The 27,266-nt window shown below is 42.2% G+C and overlaps 1 protein-coding gene across 1 annotated transcript in view; it reads right to left on the bottom strand.

The window, feature by feature from the left end:
- Positions 1 to 6,526: 6,526 nt before the first annotated feature.
- Positions 6,527 to 27,266, bottom strand: part of OLFM2 (olfactomedin 2) — a 246,011-nt gene continuing 225,271 nt past the window's right edge. The window contains exon 6 of the mRNA XM_040346385.1: positions 6,527 to 7,392. Within this exon, the coding sequence (XP_040202319.1) occupies positions 6,718 to 7,392 (675 nt within the window). The 3' untranslated portion in view covers positions 6,527 to 6,717. The remainder of the gene's footprint in view (positions 7,393 to 27,266) is intronic.

Below are 27,266 nucleotides of genomic sequence, written 5' to 3'. Positions count from 1 at the left end.
TGCATTGCACAATAAGGGATACGTAAGATGTTTAAAGGCACTAGAGGCAAGGCAAAGTCCTTTTAGGTCTAGTTTACACTTTTGTGTTTCATCATTGTGTGTTTTTTTTACATGCTATGTAAAGTCTTTTCTCTTTTAATATGAATTTACATTTTTCATTTATTTAACAATTCAAGGGTGCATATTGTGCCCTGAATAGTTGCAAGCCAAAATCCAGAAAGATTTAAAGCTGAAAAGCTGCAAGCCTAAGCATAAGGCCTGTATGACTGGGAAAGTGGTCAGAGAGGTCTACTCTTACCTGATTAAAGCGTCAGCCATTCAGGCCTGGTGTGAAGAGGTTGCCAGCAAGGAGGGTCAAGGTAACAGTAAGTCAATGGTTAACTTGTCCCATGAGGGTCTTTGAGAGTGGTCTGCTTAGTCAAACTAGAAAAAAGCATTGGCGATCCATCTCAGGTATGGTGCAGTCTTCCTAAAATGGTTTTACATCAGGAGTGTTGCTGGGGCACATGCCCCAGGTCTTCTACTGGGTGCCTTGGTGTCTTCTGAAATATGGAGATGATACATTCTAAGTACAGTAAAACCTTGGATTGCAAGCGTAATTCGTTCTGGAAACATGATTGTAATCCAAAGCACTCGTATATCAAAAGCAAATTTCCCCATAAGAAATAATGGAAATTCGTTCCACAACCATTTATTCATAAGTCCTTCAGTTTATAGTCCATGTAAAAAGATGATATCAATGTGATAGGTTGTGTAACCATAAAATGTCCATCCACAAATGGAAGCTCCACAAGGGGATTAGAAGCAAAATCCAGCAGGAGCTACAAAGTATAAAAGAGAAGAGAGGCGCCTCTAAGTGTAGCAATATGGTTACATTTAATGACTCACATGGTTTATGATGAAAACAGGTACATCTACAGTAAATATGCAGGCATCCGGGGTAAAGCTGTCCACATAGACCATCCTCCACACTGCCGGCTCTCAACATTTAGCAACCATGTGACTTGCTAAATGTTGTACCTTCATTAAATGTAACCATATTGATACACTTCCAGGTGCCTCTGTTCTGTTTTATACTCAGTTGTGACATGACGCTACTTGTATATCAAGACATCGCTTGTATATCAAGTCAAAATGTATTGTTTGTCTTGCAAAACGCTCTCAGATCAAGTTATGCCCCATACACACGCTCAGGATTCCCGATTGACTTTTTCCCGCCGGAAATCCAGAGCGTGTGTACGGGAAAATAGAGAGCTGGTTCTCTTTTTTTTGGCAGTGGATTTGGCAGTTTTCTTATTGGAAAAACTGCAAGGGAGCATACTCACGGCCGGGATTCCCGGCCAAAAGCTCTCATCGCAGTTTTCCTGTCGTGTGTACGAGGCATTACTCTCAAACCAAGGTTTTACTGTAAACAGTTTTGAGAGGTTGTATATTTTAACTACCTTTCAATCCATCTAATATTTATTTTGTCATCATAATTCAATGCTACTGTTTTTAGACCGATTCATTTTTTGTTCACTTAAAAAGATTTTATTTGTCTCAGATTTAATCCAGCATGGTCATCACGATATCCTACCAGCCCTTCAACAGTTTAATCTGTGTGTCCAGATGTGCCCCTGGTCTTTCACGACCCTAGAAATGCCCATGAGTTAGGTTGCTTAAACTGGGGTATTAAAAGGGAAGTGTGGGATCCCAAAAAACAACAACATTTGTACTCACTTAGATGGCTGCAGCACTAATCCAACTCCACATTGAGAACTGGGCGATCAAAGGCTGCTCGGTCCTTGGGTCTGTTCTGTGTTATAACCCTCCAGTGCTCACTGGAGTGCCAGACTGTGGAGGGAACGGAAGCAGCTGGCTCAGGGTCTCAGCCCTCAGGGTTTCAATGTCTCATGCTGAGAGGCTGAGCCTCTGGGCAGATCCTGTTATTATTCGAGATCCCTGCAGAGCTTGGACCGGCTCTGTGACATCAGCTGACAGTGAGCTTCGACTCGCTGTTGGCTAAATCTGGGTCACAGGAGTACAGAACTAAGTGTACTCCTGTGACCCACAGCAGAAGTATGACCAGAAGAGCTTTGGTCATACTTCTCCTTCATGTGTTAAAAGTAGCATCTGCATGTACAGTATGTATTAAATGTCCAGCAGGGTGGTGTTCTTTGGCTGGGGACCTAATATATGACTTTCCAGATACAAGTGTGTTCTCAAGAACATGACTCCAAAGACCTTATATAATTCTTCAGGTCAGTTGCTACTTGTGGAGTTGTATACCCATCTTTGCATTTTTTTTAACCAAATAATTGTGAGGGCCATTCAATTCCAAAGGCTTATTTGCGGTCTGGGGTGGGAAGCTGCAATACCCTTAACTTATTATTTTAATTTTTTTTATACCCCGTCTGGTAGGGATAGAACTTATTTTTATTTTTTTAATCACTTACCATACCATACTTCTGTGCTGAAGTTCCACTTCTAGACTGTGAGCTTCTCTAAACACTAAAATTCTCCTTATATAATAGAATTTGGATGAACACAGTTTGAGCCCACAAACACATTATCTCAGGTGGATTTTTTAATAGTGAACAATAAAAACAATAAATGCGGCTTCTTATTAAATGTGCATCCACAGGCTGACAAAGTCACCGTTTTCAGAGTCAAACACATTGAAAGTCACACCCCGATTACAAAACATTTCACAGCCACAGCTGACAGTTGAATACAGAATATTAACCAAAACATGATATTCAAGCGCACTCCCAGTAGATGTCTAAGGTTCACAAAAGGCTAGTATTAATTGAAATAGAGATAAGGGCCAGAATGTAAATAAACTAATTTTAAGCTGAAAAATAAAAATAAAAATAAAAATAAATATAAAAATGAATATAAAAATGAATATAACAATGTAAATAAAGATAAAAATAAAAATAAAAGTAAAAATAAGGATGAGGAAAAATGAATAAAATGAAACTGGGATTAAAGTCCAAAGGAAACCAGTGCTATAAGGTGGATGTTAAAGTCCATCAATTGTCCATGGCACTGTATAACTACTTTACTATTGCCTTGCTTTAGATGGCTGCCAGCTGACAGATGAAGTGATCTGTATAGAAGCAAAGAAAAAACAAATGCAGCGCCTTCTAAGCGTAGCAAGCTCATTTATTAGTGGTAATATATGTAAAAAGGCTGTGAAAAGCCTACTCACAGACATGAATGAATATGGGCAAGGTAGTTGTAAACAATCATCCGCATGGTGTAGCCGGTGTGCGTACGATGTCCTGATGCAGGCAGCGTGGCGATGTTATTCTCTGAAAGGCAGCAGCTACAGGGACCAAGACGCTCTCGGAACCTTCGCGCTGGTATCTGGTATCCACTGCGGACTGCACGTGACGTCACTTCCGGTTGCGGGAGGTGCATGCGTTCAAGACTTTCGAGTCTCTTCCTCAGGCTGAGGAAGAGACTCGAAAGTCTTGAACGCATGCACCTCCCGCAACCGGAAGTGACGTCACGTGCAGTCCGCAGTGGATACCAGATACCAGCGCGAAGGTTCCGAGAGCGTCTTGGTCCCTGTAGCTGCTGCCTTTCAGAGAATAACATCGCCACGCTGCCTGCATCAGGACATCGTACGCACACCGGCTACACCATGCGGATGATTGTTTACAACTACCTTGCCCATATTCATTCATGTCTGTGAGTAGGCTTTTCACAGCCTTTTTACATATATTACCACTAATAAATGAGCTTGCTACGCTTAGAATACAGAATATTAGCTATACATTTCATCCTCGTTTCTGTGTAACAATTTACTTAATCTCAAAAGGAGTTTATTTGAGCCGTTTAAAAAGCCTAACTGTGCTATCCCTAGGCACATTCCTGCTATATGGCAGTACATTAGCTTTCAGCGCCAAGAACGTTAAAGAAAAAATCATCCCCCCCCCCATATATCCTGTGCCGTAACCTTAACCTAACCCTTACCTAACCCTTAGGTTCCTCATAACACTGCTTGTTTCTACACCTTAAAGCGGAATTCCAGGTATGGATTGTTTGCATAGTTACATTGGTCCACCTTGGAAGCACTGTGAAACCAGAGAATCTTTGTAGTCACCGCTGTCCTCTGGGTTCTGTGCTGGGCATCTGCCCTGCTGTATAGTGAGCACAGGGGGTTGCTTACTTGGCATGGGTGCCATTCACAGAACGCTTTGCATTTTCCTCACTGAATGAAAAGTGCGATCTTATTGAAAGAGGTGGCCCCACCTCTCCATCTTGTTCAATCCGAGACTGCATTGCATTTATTGAGAAAAATGAAAGGCATTTTGTGGTTAATAGGTGGCAGGGAAGCCACTTGTCACCCAGGAGACAAAGGGGATCACTGTAGTAAGCAGCGGTGACTGCTGAGATGCCCATCAGCTATTGAATTTTTGGACCAATGTAACTATGAAAAACAAAATCCTGAAATTCAGCTTTTAACTGTATCTTTATCCCAAACGTTTTCTCTTTTTTTGGATACCCCCTTTAGGCTTTTACTGCTATCCGGGGCACTGTCAAAAAGATTTCCCCTCACTTTCTGTTTCAAGGGCAACCTTTTACCAGACAGTGAGGGAACATCTGCAACAGGGAAACAGACAACAATAAAATGCTGAAAGAGGTTCTAGCCCTCGCCTTACTCACATAGTACCCCATATATAATACCCCTACTCATTTGAAAAAAAAAAAAAATGAAAATAAAGACAAACACTTTTTGACAAATCAGTAAAAAAGAACTCAAATCATGTGACCATGACCATGACTATATGCAGTCGATGACATCATGGTAATCCCCATTACATCATTAAACAAATATAGTCATGTCCATATATGGTCAATGATGTCTCCCAGGAGACCCCGCTTTTTAGTTAAGACTCCGGGGCAGGAACTGGGAGCTGTCATTTGTGGTAAGAAGTTGTTGGAAGCAGATCGAATTGGCGTGCATTGCTCATCAGGAAATAATGTGGATCTGCATCTCTGGATGACGGGACTGATGATGAGTTTATATCATGGAAAGTTTTCAGGGTTCTTATTTTTTAATAAAGGACTTGTCAAAAAGTGTTAATTTTTATTTAATACTTACTTTTTTTGTGAGTGATCAGGGGTACTAGACAACTCTTACTCATTCTTATGGGGTCCAGATTTAGATAAGTCCCTCCATCTGTAGACCCCCACAACCACCTGCCCAGGGTTGTGGGGAGTTGGCCCTTGTCCTCACTAACATAGAAACAATGTGCTTTGCTGGGGGATTCCCACTGACAAGGCTTTCTCCCCATTTTGAGGGCATATGCCAGGTATGATTTGAGGATAATCACATGCACCCCCCCCCCCCCCACCCCTCCATTTCCTGTATGCTCGGATAAGTTTTTGGTAAAGTTTTTTTTTGGGGGGGGGCATGCTTTTTGTTTTTGTGTGGGGTTCCAGTTTAAAAAAAATCCTTACCGGACCCACATCTAGGATAAGGGTCTGGAATAGAAGAAGGGAATCTTAGGCCACATTGTTTACAAACAGAAGGAAACAACCAGGAGCTGTCATTTGCTGTCAATTTAAGATGCATTTTTTAATTTGTAAATTTAAATGTTGCTGTCGTAGTTTTCTAACATCCTACTGATACTCCACTTCATAGGCAGGTTAAGGGCATCCCTATGGCATGTTATTGAGAGTGGTTTAGAATTTTTTTAATCTTTACCCTTAGGCTTTATTAAAATGACTTCTCCCCACCAAAAATATTTTTTGCCTGTTCCATGGGGTAGTGCACAACCCTCTATGTTGTTTGTTTGGCAATCTCTTGGCTATTAGACTAGAAAATGACAATCACTGTTTTTAACATTCGGCTTCCATTGACTTCAGTGGGTTTCTAAATTGGCAGCCGAACATAAGTAATGTTTGCCAAACCTGCCTCTAACTGAGCCCTGGTATGTTTGACTTCTTTTTCCTGACATGTGACTGTATCCAGGCACTCTTATACCTAAAAAATCATAACAGAGTGTATTTTAAGGCACTGCTGCCTCCGACTGCTAATTTTATAAGATTTGTAGTGAGATTCCCTCATGGCGCTACTGTGCTATTCACTGTTCTCCTTGCTGGAGAGAAGCAGTACCTAGCAGTGCAAGCATCTATTGGCTTCTACTTTTTCAGACCACTAGTCATTAGGAAGTAGAGGAACCAATATAAGAAAGCTAAGCCCTGCCTCTAGAGGTAATTCTTGTGCCTAGTTTTTGGCCCTCTGCTTATCATCCTTCGGCACAGCTTCCACAGTTCATTAAAGAATAATAATATACTTTACATCTAATATTTACTAACTTCTCTGACTTACTTTTCATATGTGTTGATTTTGTTTTATTTTGCTTTAATATAATAAAATGTTTAATATGCTGCCATTTGGAGCAGCATTGGTTTATTTTTGAGGCCCTTAAAGGTTGACTGGCTGTTTAATATCACCACACTATACTATGTATGAATATTCTGAAACGTATCATCACATATTGAAAAAATACCACTGGCCAAACGGTACCAATGTCAAATACTGTCTTTATTTTCCACCAGAAAAAAAAAAGTATATTTGATACCATGCTCACTCAACCACGTGAAAGTCTTTTGTGTTCTGTGCGTTTCATAGAAATAACTGATAATCTCAGACTGTAAAAAGAATTAAACCAAGAAAGAAACAAAGAAAGGTGAGATGATCGTCCTATGCAGTCCACATCACTCTCCAGAAGTCTTTATAACATGGAACAGAGTGACATTATAGAGAACTTGATGACCATTATTCCAGGTGTAGAGGACTCTCTCTCGTGGGTTGTAGTCCAGCATAGATATGTGTGAATACTGATTATGGAATGGGATATCTGTGTATTCATAAGTAGAAGAATTGGTGTAATATGCAAAGTAGATCTTGGCTCCTGCTAAATGGGAATTGGTTACATAGAGGGTGCCGCATATCATGAAGGACTCTCCAGCACTGCGTTTTGGGTAGCCAGTGTCCCAGGTCTGGAGGATCTCCAGCGTTAGGGGGTCCAGCTTGCTGACAACAATATTTCCTGCATTCTGATTAGTTGTGTAAACTGCCCAGAGCCCATTTTCATCCACCATAAAGTCAATGTCGGAGAATCCACCCCAGGAGTAAGGGAAGGTGTTGTTGTAGCCAGCATTGTTGAGGTTCCTCTGGACGGAGACACTACGTGATCGGAAGTGATATTTTACCACAATGTTGCTCTGGTACTTGTTGTAATACAGAGATCCATTGTAAACCACGTGGCCAGTACCGGCCCAGGGATGGGGGAGAAGGTGTTGCACGAAGTTCTGGCCTTTGATAAAGTCATTGAGGCTGCGATATTCTAAGACTCGTCGACCTTTTAGGTAACCATCCATGTACCAAACCTGGAAAAGAAAAGATGTTGTTTTAGAGGTGAAATGTGTATTACTTCATATTCCAAATGAGGACACTGGCCAATGGCCATCAGTTAGCAACATCACCACCACCATAATCGGCAGCACTACAGATCCCACCAGTATACTAGTATATTAAAAAGGTGAAAGTTCAGTAAACCTTTAATTTTTGCACTCACATAAGACAAAGATAAATTATGATCCTGATGTTTTCTGTGGGTTATTGTACTTTGCCTAATACTCTGCCTTTTTAACATGGACCTTTCAGTAAATGTACACATCTGTCTAAATACATTTCTGACAAGTCACAATATACAGCAAGGATATAATTCAAACTGATTCCACGTTTTATCATTAAAATGAGATCCTGGAGTAAATGCACCTAGGCTGAGAAGATGTCATAAGTCTGCTTCAGGCAGGAAGAAGCACTTCCTTAGGCTCCTTTCACATGAGTGGTCCGATCGGGTCCACCTGTTCGTTTTTTAAAGCAGACCTGATTGGGCCCTCCATTTTCCTCTATGGAGCGGCAGATATAAACGGACTTGTGTCTGTATCCACTTGCCTACCTTCAAACAGATCAGGCAAAAAACAAATGGTAACCATTCCCCTTGGTCTGGGCAGAGAGATCAGAGGGCAGTTGGGTATAAACAGACAGGTGGTCCACGTACATCTGTCTGCCCATATAGTAGAACAGGCTGTGTCTGTGACCTCTTGGCCCATTAATAATATATATATATATATATATATATATATATATATATATATATATATATATATAAAAAAAAACATTGGGCCAGATTCACATAGAATTGGCCTACGCTGCGGCGGTGCAACGTATCCCATTTACGTTACACCGCCGCAAGTTTTCAGCGTAAGTGCTTGATTCACAAAGCACTTGCCTGTAAACTTGCGGTGGCGTAGCGTAAATCCGCCTGGCGCAAGCCCGCCTAATTCAAATGGGGCAGGGACCATTTAAATTAGGCGCATTCCCGCACCGAACGTACTGTGCATGCTCCGTCCCTAAAATTTACCGACGTGCATTGCGCTAAATGACATCGCAAGGATGTCATTGGTTTCGACGTTAACGTAAATGGCGTCCAGCGCCATTCACGGACGACTTACGCAAACAACGTGAAATTTCGACGCGGGAACGACGGCCATACTTAACATTGGCTAGACCACCTAGAGGGCAGGTTTAGTTTTACGCCGCGTATCTCTAAGGAAACTACGTAAATTTACAGCGACGGGCAAAGCGTATGTTCGTGAATCGGCGTAACTAGTCATTTGCATATTCTACACCGACCGCAATGGAATCGCCACCTAGCGGCCGGCCTAGAATTGCAGCCTAAGATCCGACGGTGTAAGTCAATTACACCTGTCGGATCTTTGGGAGATCTATGCGTAACCTGATTCTATGAATCAGGTGCATAGTTACGACGGACGGATCTCAGAGATACGATGGCGTATCAGGATATACGCCGTCGTATCTCTTTTGTGAATCTGGCCCATTGTTTTAAAATGTTTATAAAAAATAAATAGAAAAAGGGGGGGGTTGCCAAACTTTCAAATACTCTTTGGTCACCAAACCAATATAACAGATAATGATACATCCTTATGTTCCTTTTTGTATTTTTAATCCCTGTAATAATTTTGTATTCAGACTGTAGGCCTTGTAGATATTCCATGTAATATTTCATCCTGTGTATCGTTAGAACGTTTTGCTCCTTCTCAAACTGATTTTGCACATATTCATTCGGTCTTACAAGTGATTTAAGTTGTTTAATGGTTATACCTACTTTGCTCAGTTTTATTAATTTCATCGAAGTGCATTTAGCCAGTTTTTATTTTTCTAATACTATCTTCTATTTATTTTTTCAAAGCTATAAGTAAGAGGTTTAAAACCTCAATACATTATATTATCTATACAAGTTACTATTTTAGTATCCATTCCCTGAATTGCTTCCTCTTTATGACTGTGCTGTAGACTCAGATATGTAGGGTCATAAAAGCAGTTCTCAAGGTAAGGTCTCAGCAACTCATTACATGGCAATATAGCTATTTCACCTCTGCTGAACACACACACATACAAACACAGGTTCCTTAACCACTTAAGGACCGAGGCTCGTTCTGAAATTTGGTGTTTACAAGTTAAAACAGTTTTTTTTTTAATAGAAAATTACTTAGAACCCCAAACATTATATATATATTTTTTTTTAACACCCTAGAGAATAAAATGGCAGTCATTGCAATACTTTTTGTCACACCATATTTGCGCAGCAGTCTTACAAGCGCACTTTTTTGTGGAAAAAAAAACACTTTTTTGAATTAAAAAATAAGACAACAGTAAAAGTTGGCCCAATTTTTTTTTTATACTATAAAAGATAATGTTACGCAGAGTAAATTGATACACAACATGTCACGCTTCAAAGTTGCCCGCGGAATGGCAACAAACTTTTACCCTTAAAAATCTCCATAGGCGACATTTAAAAAATTCTACAGGCTGCATATTTTGAGTTTTAGAGGAGGTCTAGGCCTAGAATTATTGCTCTCGCTCTAATGATCGTGGTGATACCTCACATGTGGGGTTTGAACACCGTTTTCATATGCTGGGGCTGCTCACGTATGCGTTTGCCTCTGCGTGCGAGCTCGTTGGGACAGGGCACCTTAAAAAAATGTTTTTTCCTTTTTTATTTTACTTTCTTTTTTTTTATTTTGACACTGTTTTTTTTACAAAAAAAAAAAAATTTGGTCAGTTTTATTTCTATTAAAAGGAATGTAAACATCCCTTGTAATAGAAAAAAAAGCATCCTCTTAAATCTGAGGTCAAAAAGACCATAAAATGCAATAAAATAAAAAGCGGCGGGAGAGGGGAGGTGGGGGGCAGAGACCACTTTTATCTGAAAGAGGACCGCCCACTCTTGAAGACGGTATCAGGGTTATGGTAGCTAGCTGCTACCATAACAATGGTATTCCTCTTCAAAGTAGCAACGTATAGAGACGGTGGGCGGTCCCTAATTGGTAAACAATAGGGTAAATAGGGTAATAGGGTAAATGAAGATTATGGTGCCTTAAAGCCTTATTAAAATATATATATATATATATATATATATATATATATATATATATATATATATATATTTCTTACCCAATAGTGGTAATGCAATTTTTAAAAATAGCCTAAGGACTCCTTTGTGGGGCAACAGGGATGTATCCTAAAGGCCAATTGGTATCTATCAGATGAAAGATAGCATACCAAGACAGGTTATGGTATGATGGGCTAAAAGAAACCGTAGATCCTTCCACTCATCCAATGTAAAGCACATTTAAAAAAAGAAAAAAACAAAGAATGAGTCATCAAAACATAAATCAAATGTATGTCCTGATAAATCACATATAACATACTGTCAATAACAGTGAAATATAAATCTAAACACATATAATTCACATTTGTGCCAAAATATTAAAGTGACATGGTGCAAAAAGTATTTTTAAAACTGTGCAATCTTGAGTGCTTTTGGTGCTTGATATCCCCTGTAGTCAATGTTACACCTTGTGCTGAATGTTTGCACAGCGCACTCACCAGATGCCCCTGACCCCCTTACTGTACAGCAAGGGAAGTCATAAGGCCTTGCAGGTCCTTAGGGAGACCTGTCCTAATGTTCCTGATGATTTCCTGGTGCAGATCCTTACTCCTCCTTGTGGTAATCTCGATGGTATTGCCAAAGTTTAATGGGCAGGCAATGTAATACAAATGAAGAGTCAACCCTTCATAGTGTAAAACCCTTAGATGTATTCATTAAAATGATGAATATAAAATGTAATTAAAAAAGCACCACATTGCAGTGTGCTATATGTGCTATATGTACCAATTCAAAGATGGACACCGCCTATGTCCTGGCGTGCATTCCACTTGCGAGGCTTAACGCATTACATAATCAACTCTTTTAATTATTGTGACAACCTATAATAATTATTCGACCTAATGTAACTAAATGGTTGAACTCTGAAATGTGAAAAACAATATCAATAAATGAAAAATAAAGTAAAAAAGAAAATAAGACAAAAAATATAAAAAATGAAAATTAATAATTATTAATAGAGTTATATATATATATATACATTTTGGCAACACAATTTTAAGATGTACAGCATCATTTAATAATTCAAGTAATGATATCAGTTTGTAAAATGCTCACAAGATGTCGTCATTGAGGCACCAACTCAGATACTAGTTAACGCCATGTGGAGCTTTGGGGCCAATGAGCGCATAGGATGGCAGCTCAGAGTGGCACTCCCTGATTGTTTTTTCTATAGTCGAGAACCTGCTTGTATGGGGAGGGGTGATTATCGTATACCGGAGCCTATATAAGGGATGGCTCACAAGGGAACTTCCTGCTTCTGAAGACGTGACTTATTGATGACGAAACAGGTTAAGCGGCTGTTCCCATGCGTCACTTGCGGCCTCGTGAGTGGAACACATGCAAGGTCATAGGCAGCGGCCCGTTTTTCATATAACATACTGCATTTGTGGCGCTTTTTAATTATATTTTTTAATCAGAATGAAAGGATTTTACACTATGAGAGGCTGTCTCTGTGTTTATTACATTGCCTGCCCATAAAACTTTGGAAATGCCATTAGAATTACCACAAGGAGGAGTAGGGATCTGCACAATAAAACCATCAGCAACCTTGGGACAGGTCTCCCTAGGGACCTACAAGCCCTTATGACTTCCCTTGTACAGTAAGGGGATCATCGACATCTGACAAGTGTGGTGTGTAAACATTCACTACAGGGGATACCCTGGGAATCAAGCATTAAAAGCACTCAAGATTGCACAGTTTTAAAAATACTTTTTGCACCATGTCACTAAGACACAAATTTGAATACTCACATATTATAGCAAGCGCTGCCTAAGAACACTTGTACATTGAAAAATCCCCTGTTGGGAATAATGGACAGCAGCTGCAATTTACTATAAGTATTGTTTATTCAGGCGTGAGTGTCTCTCTTGTTTACAATAAAAAAAACATGAATCTGCATGTCTTCCTTCCATCACAAATCCCAAAACTAAGGGAGTTTATTCCCCATTGAAGGACAGTGGGCATTGCCATGCAAATTATACACTACAAATACATTACAATATTCTTTTAAAACATGGCTCTTTTATTATCATGCACTATTTTAGTCACCATAACCTGTTTGGTTTTACTGTCTTGTTGGTCCCAAAGCCCTACTCCATAGAATACATGCTTTTTATCCACTCCAATGATGGTAGCCTGGAACAAGCTGTATTCAGTTTGGAATAAATGGCTCCATAATATTAGGCTGAATCTCTGCTATAAACTGTTGGTTTTGGATTTACGACTGGCCTAGGGGCAGATAAAATTGCCTCCACTAAGCCTCCCATTAAAAAAAAAAAAAAAAAAAAACACACTTAAAGTGAGACTGTGTCCAGATTGCACTCACTTAATCCCCTAGCGGTAATCCCGAGTGTGGCTCGGGGTGAATTTTCACTAACAAAAGCGGTAACCCCCGAGCCAAGCTCAGGATTATGGCTAAAGAGGTTAAGTGAGTGCGATCTGGATGTGCATGTCACCAGGTGGCCCCGCCCTCAGCTATATAAGAGCTTTCGGAGCGAGAGACAGGTCATTTGACAGGAGTCTCCTAGGGAGTGCACATCTGTTGCAGCTGTTATTTTTCGGTCATCGGGTCGAGATGGATTACATCGCTGGACTGTTTTATTTTTTATTTTTTAATAAAGGACTTGTCCCAAGCTGTTTCTTGTTTTGTTTTTTTACCTTTTTTGACACTTTTTTGGGTGAAATGGTAGGGGTACAATGTACCCCTCGCCAATTCACATATGGGGAGCCGGGATCTGGGGGTCCCCTTGTTAAAAGGGGCTTTCAGATTCCAATAAGCCCCCTGCCCGCAGACCCCCACAACTACCAGGCAAGGGTTGTGGGGATGAGGCCCATCAACATGAGGACAAGGTGCTTTGGGATCCAGACCCTAAAGCATCCTCCCTATGTTGAGGGCATGTGGCCTGGTACGGTTCAGGAGGGGGGGCGCTCTCTCGTTCCCCTTCTGCGTGCTCGGATAAGGATCTGGTATCGATTTTTGGTGGGACCCCCTATGCCATTTTTAAATTTTGGCATGGAGTTCCCCTAATATCCATATCAGCCTGGAAGGGTCTGATGTGGATTTTGAGGGGGACCCCTACGGCATTTAAATTTTTTTTTTCAATTTTGGTTTGGGGTTCAACTTCATATTCATACCAGACCCAAAGGGCCTGGTAATGGACTGAGGGGGGACCCATGCCATTTTTTTCAATGACTTTTATCTGTATTGCCGGGTCCCAACAATTCTTTACAGCCGCGATCAGTTTTAAATGACTTTTTTTCCTTTAGAAATGTAATTTTGCCGTGGGACTGTTCTAAACAAATGAAAAATGTGCCACTTTACAGGCATACTATAGACACCCCCCAGGTATGAAATTTAAAGGAATATTTCACTTTTATTTTTTCACTTTAAGCATTATTAAAATCACTGCTCCCAAAAAAATGTCAGTTTTTTAAACTTTTTTGCATTGATACATGTACCCTGGGGCAGGACCCAGGTCCCCAAACTTTTTTGTACAACAATACCATGCATAAAATTAGCACTTTTGATTTCTCCCACAGACTTTTAAAGGGTGTTCCGCGGCTTTCAAATTTGCCGCGAACACCGCAAATTGTTCGCTATTCGGCGACCAGGCGAACATCGGGCTCATCCCTAATTCACACATGTGGCCAAGGGGCAATGACACCAGGCGGTTAAGCCATTAAGCCATGGTTTAACCGCACCCCCTCCCCTCAACCTCCCACCTGAACACTATCATACAGTCACTCATTGCTGTCCACATGCCGTGAGAAATGCAGTTCACCACACTGCATGTGGTGGTATGGTAGTTATAAGGTTAAAGCTGAATTCCAGGAATTCAGCTCCTTTATAAAAAGTGAAGGCCCATTTTAAGTTAAGTCCAGGGAGGTGCATGACATCTCTTGAGCTTATATCTATAATTTACATCTGACAGTTTTATTGCACTCCCGGAAAATGGCTATTGCTATAGTTCCGGGGGCCCAATGCTGATGCTTCATGTCTTAGCATCTTCAACAATAGAGCTTGTGCAGCTTCTATGCCCGCCTCTCCCCATCCTCCTGCCCAATCACATAAGCCTTTGTATTATGTGAACTCATTCACAAAATACAAAGGCTTCTCTGAATAGGCAGCAGAGGGGATGGGTGAGAATAGCTGCTCTGTGTGCTGCTTTCTCCTCTTTTCCAGCCCCGACTGTCAGTGTAAATTTCTGGCAGAGCCATAAACTGGTCAGATATAAATAATAGAGATACTGTACGTTCAGGAGATGTTATGAACCTCCTTGGACTTAAAACATTCTTTGCCTGCCCTTTTCACAAAGTGGCTGAATTCCTGGAATTCAGCTTTAAAGTAGGCGATGAAGAGGCAGCATATTGCCTCTTCACCACCAGAGAAACTTGTATGGAAAGCCATCTAAACGGCACATGTGAATGCCTTCCCTGCAGCACATGTGAACAAGCTCTTAGAGTGGGCTTTGGCATGGATAAACCGAGGCTGATTTTTGCAATGCAATGAATTCAAGCATTCCTTTGAACAATCGGACTGCATGGGGTTAAATTCTGATAACTATCGAGCACTTGCACTTACATAACCATCATGTGCACAAACATGCTCATTATTACATGCTGAGCTTTTCCAGCACTCACAATTAGAGAACTCCTCGCGGTATGGCCAGCATAATTCATACAGATATACTAAACCGGTAGCAGGATTACAATCCTCCAGCCCTGAGCTGAACAGCATTGCATTATTATGTTAAAAAAAGGCCATTGAGTTTGTACATCATATCACATTGAAGCTGCCTGCTGGCTCCACACAACACAGGCTGTTGACTGCTGATAGTAATAAATTGTGTTTAGCAACAGACAAATAATTAAGAACTGCCCTGGAAGGCTTTTAGCTTTAATACCAGTTTACATTTCAGTACTGCCAACTTCTAAACACATCCGTTCCTTTTTCATTTAAGCAAAATCGGGTGAATGCCATGGATCAATAAGAACGAGTATCAATTCATAAGTACCCAACTTAGTATCAGTATTAATACCACTTAAGAGCTATTGCTTTGTCAGGGAGAAAGAGCAATGCTGCAGGTTGTATTGTGCCGGCATGTTGAAGTAATGGGATTTCCACCAATATTCAATGCAGCCATCACTTAGAATGCAGGACATTGCAGCAAGGGATCAATGTTTTACTTGCACTCGGGACTGATGACATTACGGCTCAGAATAAATTGTATTACAAGTTCCGATCGATAGTGTTACTGCATACAATTGATGGTGCCATCACATAGAATGGATTGGGTTACTGCTGCAAATCGATAGTGTTACACCGGTACTTAGCAGTAAGAGTATTAGCACTGAGAATAGATTAAAGTGGCAATTGTTATATTCGATCCAGGAGATCCAAGCATGGTGAAATTTATAGCAAGGAAGGTCAGCTGAAGGTATCCTGAATGAGAGAATGTCAAAGCTTTGCAGACTGTAATGGGTTAATAATGATCTACCTAATATTGGGAAAGAACCAAGGTATTTTCCCCAAATGAGACTTTAAATGGTATGATAAGTAACACATTTGAATTCCAATGTTTAAAATGTTTTTGGGGCAAAAGTTTATTTAAACAATATTTAGAAATATACATAGAAAAAAACAGCGTAGGTTAGGGTGATTAGTCACTGTTCTCCAGTATGATATAGCGTCTTCTGTTACCCGACGCATTTCAGAGAAGAGTCTCCTTCATCAGGGGTATAGACAGAATCATATTCATATAATATAAATATTAGATTTTCAATATATAGTACGTGAAGTGGTGTGTGATAGGGGGTGCTAGTGAAAGTGCTATACAAAAATCCTATGGATTGATAATATATTTGCCTTGGTAACCTTCCTGTAAAGTTGGATCCAAATCACATCAATATAGGTGAGGATCCAACTTGGAGGCAACTTCTATTAAAGTCTATGGGCACAAGTTGGCTAGAAGTCACCTTGAAGTCGTACAGGAACCTTTTCTAGTGTTGGAGTGACTACAGTAGTGCTAATTTAGACAGCTCTCATTGACTTACATGAGATTTGTACATGTCACCTGACTTGAGGTCTCACAAATTGGATCCCAAGTCGCAGCAGTCTGAACTGAGCCTACAGGGGATTGAAAAAAATCAACTTTTGCCGGGATACTCATTTATAATTCAGAGGTGGCAGTTGCAGTAGTTCTCAGCCACTACTGTCATTGAACCCACTTTCTGTGAGCTTAGGCTATCACTAGCCTGACGAAGGGACCCTGCGTGGCTCTAAAACGTTGTTGTATGTGTACCGTCTAACCATGTAAATAAAGCTTTGGATCCTTCTGAGGAATACTTGGTGTGCTGATGACATTTCTACCCTTTGGATTGTCTACGGTTTCCTAAAATTAGCAGCACTGGTGAGAATCGCTCAGTTCAGGAGAAAAGGACCGCCCACTGACACCGGCAAGAATGGAGCGAAAAGACCCATACCATAATCCAACTGACCTGAGAACTCGATGAAAATATTTTTTGGGGCATGTTCAAGGACGAGAGGCTTAATGAAGCTAGCGCTCTGCTTTAAGATGACATAAAAAGAAAATTACATCTTCTTATGCATGGAAGTTTAAATGCAGATGTAGGTTGATAATGACTCTGGCAGGTGAAAATGGGTTTCCGCAGTCATAGTTGAATTAGCTGAAAATTATAGGCAAGGACGTCTTTATAGCATCATGGGCCCCTGAGCAAAGTAATGCTCTGGGGCCCCTACAATGAAGGCAGCTCAGGTAAACAGACATCAAGTAGGTAGGAGGCAGACAAGTGGAGATTCTCCGTTTGGGTTGAGCTCCACATTAACTACATGAACAATTATTCTGTACAGCAAAGAAACTACTACATACATAAACTAACAAAGCTGTCCTGTGCATATAATATATCTGCTAGATTAATGCCTCCCCAGCACTCTGACCCCTCTACACTCCACATATGCCCCCAGCACTCTGACCCCTCTACATCCCACATATCCCCCAGCACTCTGACCCCTCTACAGCCCAGATATCCCCCCAGCAATCTGATCCCTCTACACCCCACATATCCCCCCAGCACTCTGACCCCTCTACAGTCCAGATATCTCCCAGCACTCTGACCCCTCTACAGTCCAGATATCTCCCAGCACTCTGACCCCTCTACAGCCCACATATCCCCCCAGCACTCTGACCCCTCTACACCCCAGATATCATCATAGCACTCTGATCCCTCTACACCCCAGATATCCCCCCAGCACTCTGACCCCTCTACAGTCCAGATATCCCCCCAGCACTCTGACCCCTCTACACCCCAGATATCATCATAGCACTCTGATCCCTCTACACCCCAGTTATCCCCCCAGCACTCTGACCTCTCTACACCCCAGATATCATCATAGCACTCTGATCCCTCTACACCCCAGATATCCCCCCAGCACTCTGACCCCTCTACAGTCCAGATATCTCCCAGCACTCTGACCCCTCTACAGTCCAGATATCTCCCAGCACTCTGACCCCTCTACAGTCCAGATATCCCCCCCAGCACTCTGACCCCTCTACAGTCCAGATATCCCCCCAGCACTCTGACCCCTCTACACCCCAGATATCCCCATAGCACTCTGATCCCTCTACACCCCAGATATCCCCCAGCACTCTGACCCCTCTACACCGCAAGATATGCACCCAGCACTTTGACCCCTCTACATCCCAGATATCCCCCAAGCACTCTGACCCCTCTACACCCCAGATATCCCCCTAGCACTCTGACCCCTCCACAGCCCAGATATCCCCCCAGCACTCTGACCCCTCTACACCCCAGAAATCCCCCCAGCACTCTGACCTATCTACACCCCAGATATCACCCCAGCACTCTGACCCCTCTATACCCCAGATATCCCCCAGCACTCTGACCCCTCTACATCCCAGATATCCCCCCAGCACTCTGACCCTTCTACACCCCAGATATCCCCCCCAGCACTCTGACCCCTCTACATCCCAGATATCCCCCCAGCACTCTGACTCCTCTACACCACAGATATCCCCCCAGCACTCTGACCCTTCTACACCCCAGATATGCCCCCAGCGCTCTGACCACTCTACACCCCAGATATCCCCCCAGCACTCTAACCCCTCTACACCCCAGATATCCCCATAGCACTCTGATCCCTCTACACCCCAGATATCCCCCCAGCACTCTGACTCCTCTACACCCCAGATATGCACCCAGCACTTTGACCCCTCTACACCCCAGATATCCCCCCAGCACTCTAACCCCTCTACACCCCAGATATCCCCATAGCACTCTGATCCCTCTACACCCCAGATATCCCCCCAGCACTCTGACTCCTCTACACCCCAGATATGCACCCAGCACTTTGACCCCTCTACACCCCAGATATCCCCCCAGCACTCTGACCCCTCTACACCCCAGATTTCCCCCCAGCACTCTGACCCCTCTACACCCCAGATATCCCCCCAACACTATGACCCCTCTACACCCCCACCTGGAACAATAGACTTACCCAGCAACAATAGACTTCCCTGCAAATATAGATCACCTCCACTCACAATAGATTCCCCAGCAGCTAGCATCACTAGACCTTCAGCACACCCCAGCACTCCTTCCCATTACATGCATTATTTGGTAGAGGTGCTGGAACTGCGTTCCCCTTCATTCCCACTGAAAACAAGCCTTGAGTAGATGATATACAAAAAGGAAAGAGAAGATAATTTGGCAGACCAATTGCAATTTAACTACTACAGTATGTGACAGTCTTCTGCTGCTCAAAAAAAAAACACATGTTCCGCAATCCGCTGTGTTTTTAAGCTGAACTACAACAAGCTTTATTGGTAACAGATAGGTCAGAGGGTCATTCTCTCCCTTGTCTTATGTAACTTCCCCCTTCTGATGTGTTTCATCCAATGAACCTAATAAGGCCTTATTACAGTTCAGCAAAAAAACACAGAGGGCGGCTTTTATATTTAATTGCCTGGAGGGGATAAGTCAGATCTGTGGCCGATCGCTGTATATGTTTGCCTGGAGTGGAGTTATCCACCACTAAAATAAAAGCAAAATTCTCAAATAAACAAATAATATTAGTTTAAAGACCAATCCATATCACACAAAAAAAAATTACACAAATCATTATTTATCAATAAATTAAATATATATTTATAAACTCAGAAATGTTGGGTCTGACTTCTGTTGGATTGCTTTACATTGTTAGCAACAGTCACCTATGCCCACAGTTACTCAAGAAAACGTATGCAGCGATAATAGGTTCAAAACAACCAAAGCCTTTTTTCCTTTGGCATTTGAAGTTCTCAGAGACCCAGTATTCCCAAGTTAATGGGAGAATGGGCAGCTCATTGTTTCAGAGCTATCTATCCTAGAGAAGACAATACAGGATTCATAGTATCAATATACAAAAATATATATATATCTATATATTGATAAAATCTCCACTTTTTGTTAATAAGACAAGGCATCTTCAGTCTGCTGAGGGCTGAAAGAAGCATTTCCTTAGTCTCCACTACCCCAGTAATTAGATAGGGCAACATACTTTTGTAACAATTCACAAGGTGAAAGGCTGGAGTTGGGGTTGATCTGTGTCATAAATTTGTAAGTACATTCAAAAACTGTACAGGCACCAGGATGTACATGAACGCATCATCTCTGAGCCATCATCTTAGTCCGGGAAATAGATGCTGATCCCGAATAGTGCCTTGATGGCTCCATCTAGATGAAGGTATTGGCAGTAAAAAAATACTAAGTTAAAACATAGGTAATAAAGTCTTCTACTTCCTTTTTAAATTGACAATGATAGACACGGTGTTGGATTTCTGTTAATATGATGCACAGCATTCCTGTAGTCCAGAGAGGTCAGTCGGTCACATCACCATCAGCCCCAGCGCCTGAAGGTAAGGATTGTCCTGTGAGGTCTATTATCCCTGTGTCTCTGCCTGCAGCATTAGCAACCCACATCAAGACCAGGATTTGGAATCCACATCAAGACCAGGATTTGGAATCCACATCAAGACCAGGATTAGGAATCCACATCAAGACCAGGATTTGGAATCCACATTAAGCCCAGCATTGGGAACACACAACAAGTCCAGCATTTTAAATCCACATAAGCCTAGCACTGAGAACCCACACCAAACCCGGCATTGGGAACCCACATAGAGGAAATGAAGTCACCGCTCCAGATGGGTGTATGGAACAATCCGTATCTTCTCAGAAAAGCCCAAGTGCCGGCAATGCACGAAGCAAAGTAGAAAAGAATGTTTGGACAGCCGCACTTTGAAAAAATCTCTCGGTTGCCTTTTATTGGTAAAAAAAATTTAAAACACCACACATCACAGCAGAAAATTGGGGGAAGCAGCTGATGCATTTCACACTATTGGTTAGTGCTTAGTAATAGCTTCTATGCTATGACTAAGCACTAACCAATAGTGTGAAACGCGTCAGTGCATCCCCCAATTTTCTGCTGTGATGTGTGGTGTTTTAAAAGTTCTTTACCAATAAAAGGCAACCGAGAGGTTTTTTCAGAGTGCGGCTGTCCAAACATTCTTTTCTACATTGGGAACCCACAACAAGCTCAGCATTAGGAGCCCATATCAAGCCCAGCATTAAGACAATGAATCAGGCCCAACACTGGGAACCCATATCAAGTCCAGGATTGGAAACCCACAACAAGCCCAGCATCATGCACATTTGTATGAACCCAAATCAAGCCCAGAATTAGAAACCCAATTCAAGCCTAGCATTAGGAACCCAATTCAAGCCCAGCATTAGGAACCCAATTCAAGCCTAGCATTAGGAACCCAATTTAAGCCCAGCATTAGTACCCCAATTCAAGACCGGCATTAGGAACCCAATTCAAGCCCAGTATTAGTACCCCAATTCAAGCCCGGCATTAGGAACCCAATTCAAGCCTGGCATTAGGAACCCAATTCAAGCCCAGCATAAGGACCCAATTCAAGCACTGCAGAAACATGTAATGTGGATGAAAGTTTGCGATGTGGGCAGAAGAATCTTGGCAGACTAAAGAGTCTCTGGCCACATCTCTTGGAGCTTGGAGTGCTGGGAGAGTGAAAGTCACGTGACTACTATGAAACTAAGGTTTACATTGGCATTCAGGAAATGTGTAATTTCTAAACCTGAGAACCAGTGGAGGCTGCTGCTCCATTTTTTTGGGGGGTGGCAAACAATAACCCCCCCCCCCACACACACACACACACACCGCTTGGTCGGTTGAGCCCCACGAGCCAGCCCCAAGCCCACCCGTTTATGAAACCAATTAGAGCATCAGGCTCTAATCATGTGCTTCCTAAAAAAATGCATGTAGATTAGGGGACGTGTGCATGGATCAGGGGTGTGACGCCCCTGTGCCCCTAATGGGCGGGCCGCCTCTGCTGAGAACATATAAACAACTTTTGCGACACCCTAGCTTATAGGCATGGCTGCTCTCTATCAGAAAAATACAGACCCCATTACAAAGACTTACGTGCAGAAAAAGGCAGAACAAAATCAAAACTGTATTACAAGTAAATTAATTAATAACCGCCTTCCACGGCTTTAATAAATTGATGGATTTGTTTCTAAACGGTCAGCTAAAGTAGTCCCGAAGGAATGAAAGAGTGGTGTCATTTTTAATCAGTGTCTTTTGACTGGTACTTAAACACGCTGGATGGTGTTAACTACAACATTACAGTGTCATTATTAATGTTATTATGAACAGAATTCCAATCAGTGATTCCATGTACTTTAGAGAGAGTTTTTATTACATCAATTGTAATATGGGATCATCCATCTTTGACAAGGTAATTCATTGATTTTTAGTTATAGTTAATGATTTATGTCAGATTGCTCCGTGGAAGACATTTACCTATTATGTGAAGTGATGGGAAGAAATGGAATTTGAGCAATAATAATATTTTCAGCATGCTAAGGGAAGCGAATAATAGTAAATTACCCCGCTACATAATTACAGCAGCAGGACAGAAGAGAAGATGGTTCTTAAAGTATAACTGAAGTCAAACTTATTTTTTTTTCACCTTTGGATAGAGTGATGAGGGGTTTGATGATGGCTTTTATCGCTGTCTGTGTAAATGTTAGGTGGATTCACACTCTCGAAATGTCCAGATAACTAACCGATTTCTGTTTCAGTGTCAGCCTGCAATGTAAGTTCCTGCAGTCTGATGCAGGGAATTCCTATAATCTAGTGAGGTTAGTCTGTATCATCACAGTCAGCCACAGCTCCTGAAGGTAAGGATTGCCCTTTGAGGTCAATCATTCCTCTGTCTCTGCCTGCAGCACTGGAAACCCACATCAAGCCCAGCATTGGAAACCCACATCAAGCCTAGCCCTGGGAACCCACATCAAGCCCAGCACTGGGAACCTACATCTATTCCAGCATTGGGAACCCAAAATAATCCCACAATTGGGAACCCACATCAAGGCTAGCATTAGGAACCCCCATCAAGCTCAGTATTAGGAATCCACATCAATCTCAGCTTTAGGAATACACATCAAGCCCAGCATTAGGAGCCCACTAGCCGAACATACCTGGGTTTGGTTCAAGGTGGGTTCCGCAAGCTTTATGGAAGTTCAGGTGCTTAATCTGAACCCCGTTAAAATCAACAGGAGCTGACTGCGAGACTCAGGGCCCGTACACACGTTCGGACTAAACCGATGAGAATGGACCGAGGTTCAGTTTCATCAGTCCAAACCGACCATGTGTATAGCCCATCGGTCTGTTTTCCTTCGGTCCAAAATTTTAAAACATGCTTCAAAACCGAACCGATGGACCGATGCCCGATCGGTCCAAACCGATGGTTAGTACAGAAAGCATCGGTTCAAAACCCGCGCATGCTCAGAATCAAGTCAACGCATGCTTGGAAGCATTGAACTTCGTTTTATTCAGCACGTCGTGTGTTTGACGTCACCGCGTTCTGACCCGATCGGTTTTTGGAACGATGGTGTGTACACACATCAGACCATCAGGCCACTTCAGCGGTGAACCGATGAAAACGGTCCGTCGGACCATTCTCATCGGTTTGGTCCGACCGTGTGTACAAGGCCTTAGAGAAAAATTCTAATTTGCATGGTCTGAGGGATCGTTATCCTATCTAAGAGTTTGCTTCGCCCCTTCGCTGCAACAGATGTATCAGATTCATTTCCCTTTCGCATTTTTAATGGTTTCGGATCTGGCATATTTAGAAATCTACCATATTTTGTTCCTTGCAGGATTCAAGCAGTGAAGATGTGAATTCTTCCCAAATTATTGTTTTATTTCCTCACCCTACCTCTCTATGTCTTCTGGTCCACGATAAAGGATATTTAATTGGAGATTAATAGGTTTATATGGAAAGACAAAAAACCTTGTTTAGGTAAAGGGCTTCTGTATAGGCCTCAATTGCTTGGGGGCTCAGGTGTGCCCAACTTGTGGAAATACTATGTAGCTTTCAGAATGGTGCAATTGACTCAGTGACATACTTCTCTGACTCAGATACCTTGGCTTACATTTGAGAGAATATCTATAGAGCCCTATCACCTTTCTGGTCTCTTATGGTGGAGGTCAATTCGTTTGAAGGATCTATCTGCCCGGAATGAGATAGTCAGTCAATCATACTATTTATGGTCCCTATATAAAGACAAACTGGTCCTTATCTCTTCCCTCCCTATGTTGGCCACTTATCTGGGAGACCCAAACTTTCCTCCAGCTTTCACCTCCCCTGGCAATTTCTCCAGATGGATAGATAATGGCCTAGTGACAATGGAATTCTTATTACAGGTTTCTTTTTTAGTTCATTCTCGAGTCTATAACAACAGTATAACCTTCCCCACACAGAATTCCTTAAATATCTTCAAATTAGACACTATTTCTCTGAGAACTACTGTCTGGGAGCTGGGAGTTCTGTCTCAGTGTTTGAGTGGATGTGCAATGATGCCTCTAGAGACCGTGATACCATTTCACTGATATATAAACAGGTTAATGAACGTGGTCTTCATTCCAACTCATCAGCCATGTTGCAGTGGGAGGCTGAAACAGGCCAGGCGTACTCTGCGGAGGAATGGCAGGATATGCTGTCCAACATGCACAAGGGTACTAAATCTATTGGAAGCAAAAGAAGAACAAGGTGTGCTGAACTAAGTGTAGAGATTAAGCCATTGGGAACTTTAATAGGCAAAACAGCCAAATGGGTACTCAGCTCACATTACTTGAGAGAAAAAAGAGCGTGATAATAAGGAAATCTATTGCGGTATAGGAAACAGTTGTCAAACTACATACCCATGGCACTATACCCCTGTCAGCCTTCATACAATGTACCCATCAGTGCCAGACACCTGTTTTATGGGATGCATGGACTGAGGTACACATCTCCACATTTTTTGGAGCTGTAAACCCTTCTGGTATCAAGCCTCCTGGAAGTCATGCAACACATGGAATTAGTCAGAATAATGGAAAAGATCCACATATTCAAATCGTAAATGGTCTGCCTATTACTAGTCCTTCACGTATTATTAACTTGTTACATTTTAGAGGCTGGAATATTCTTGCCTAGGCAGATTGGTGATTCTGCAGTAAAACCTCTGACAGCAACTGGTTTGTCCTGAACATAGGGTTACGGTTTATCTTTTTTTTTTCTATTTCTTTCCTTTCTGAGAATTTTGTGGGCCAGATCCACAGACGAAGTACGCCGGCGTATCTACTCATACGCCGGCGTACTTTCAAATTTCCTGCGTCGTATCGTTGTTTTGAATCCTCAAAACAAGATACGACGGCTTCTGGGTTAGATCCGACAGGTGTACGTCTTCGTACGCCTTCGGATCTAAGATGCAATACTTCGGCGTCCTCTGGGTGGCGTTTTCCGCGTCGGGTATGCAAATTAGTGATTTACGACGATCCACGAACGTACGCGCGGCTGTCGCATTTTTTAACGTTGTCTGTAGTCGGCTTTTTCCAGCGTATAGTTAAAGCTGGTATTTTTCGGCGTATACATAGACTTGCCATGTTAAGTATGGCCGTAAGTCGTCCGTGACTAGGGATGGACGTAACTCACGTCTAAGTTAAAAAAATGACGTCCTAGCGATGTCATTTAGCGCAATGCACGGCGGGAAATTTCGGGACGACGCATGCGCAGTTCATTCGGTGCGGGGACGCGCTTCATTTAATTGAAACCCGCCCCCAATTTCAAATCCGCCACCAGAAATACACTACGCCGCCGTAACTTACGACGCAAACTCGCTGAGGCGGCGTAGTGTATCTCTGATGTTTGTTTTTCTTTCTTTTCCTTTCGGTTATTTACTTTAAGTCTGTTTTAGTTCCTTAGTTATCAAGTTATCAAGCACTATGAAAGGCATTTGCTGCTTGAGAAAGACTATTAATGAATACATTTGTATCCATCACTGTTTTGGTTGCCTCAACGCTGTAAGACTTGTTTGTTTGTCCAAATAAAAGCATTTGTAATATAAAAAATATAGAATGTAGAATAGAATGTAGCAAAAACAAATAATTAGATTTGGGGTGGGGGGGCAGCAATTATAACCACTTGCTTACTGGGCACATATACCCCCCTCCTGCCCAGGCGAAATTTCAGCTTCCGGCACTGCGTCGCTTTAACTGACAATTGCACGTGCGACATGGCTCCCAAACAAAATTGATGTCCTTTTTTCCCCACACATAGAGCTTTCTTTTGGTGGTATTTTTTACACTATAAACAAAAAAAGAGCGAAAATTTTGAAAAAAAAAAAAACACAATATTTTTTACTTTTTGCTATAATAAATATCCCAATTAAAAAAAAAAATTCTCAGTTTAGGCCGATACGTATTCTTCTACATATTTTTGGTAAAAAAAATCGCAATAAGCAACTGGTTTGCACAAAAGTTATAGCGCCTACAAAATAGGGGGCAGAATTATTATAATTTTTTTTACTAATGGCGGCGATCTGCGATGTTTATTTGGACTACGACATTATGGCGAACACATCGGACACTTTTGACACATTTTTGGGACCATTCACATTTATACAGCGATCAGTGCTATAAATATGCACTAATTACTGTATAAATGTGACTGGCAGGGAAGGGGTTAACACTAGGGGGCGAGGAAGGGGTTAAATGTGTACCCTGCATAGTGTTTCTAATTGTGGGGGGAGGTGACTGACTGGGGGAGGTGACCGATCTGTGTCCCTATGTACAAGGGACACAGCATCAGTCTCCTCTCTCCATGACAGGACGTGGATCTGTGTGTTTACACACACAGATCCACGTCCTTTTCTGTGTAACCACCGATCGCGGGTGCCTGGCGGACATCGCGGCCGCCAGGCATGCGCATCGGCATCTCAGTGATGCGGCGCCCCCCAGTGGCCGGAGGAGCCGAGGACATCTATAGACGTCCTCCCGGCAATTGAGAGCCAACTTGTGGCCGTCTTTTGTTAATAGGCTGGATGCCAAGTGGTTAATAATACTAAAAAAGAGGAATATCCATTTGTTTGCACCCCAGCCCCCTCAACTGCCATATTTGGAAATTTTTGGGTGGAGGTGGGAGCGGGTACTTGGTTTTGACAGGTACCCACCCATCCAAACTTCTGGCTCAGAACGCTGTGGCAAAGTGAGCCGGAGTTTCCCCCCCTCTTTCTCTCACAGTCTTCTGGGACACATCACAGGTCCCAGGAGACTAGGAGATTATTCACAAGGCACA

This window comes from Rana temporaria, chromosome 3 (genome assembly GCF_905171775.1).
Source record: "Rana temporaria chromosome 3, aRanTem1.1, whole genome shotgun sequence".
NCBI classification, from domain to species: domain Eukaryota; kingdom Metazoa; phylum Chordata; class Amphibia; order Anura; family Ranidae; genus Rana; species Rana temporaria.
The sequence above is the reverse complement of the archived record's forward strand: the minus strand, read 5'-3'. Positions and strand labels throughout refer to the sequence as shown.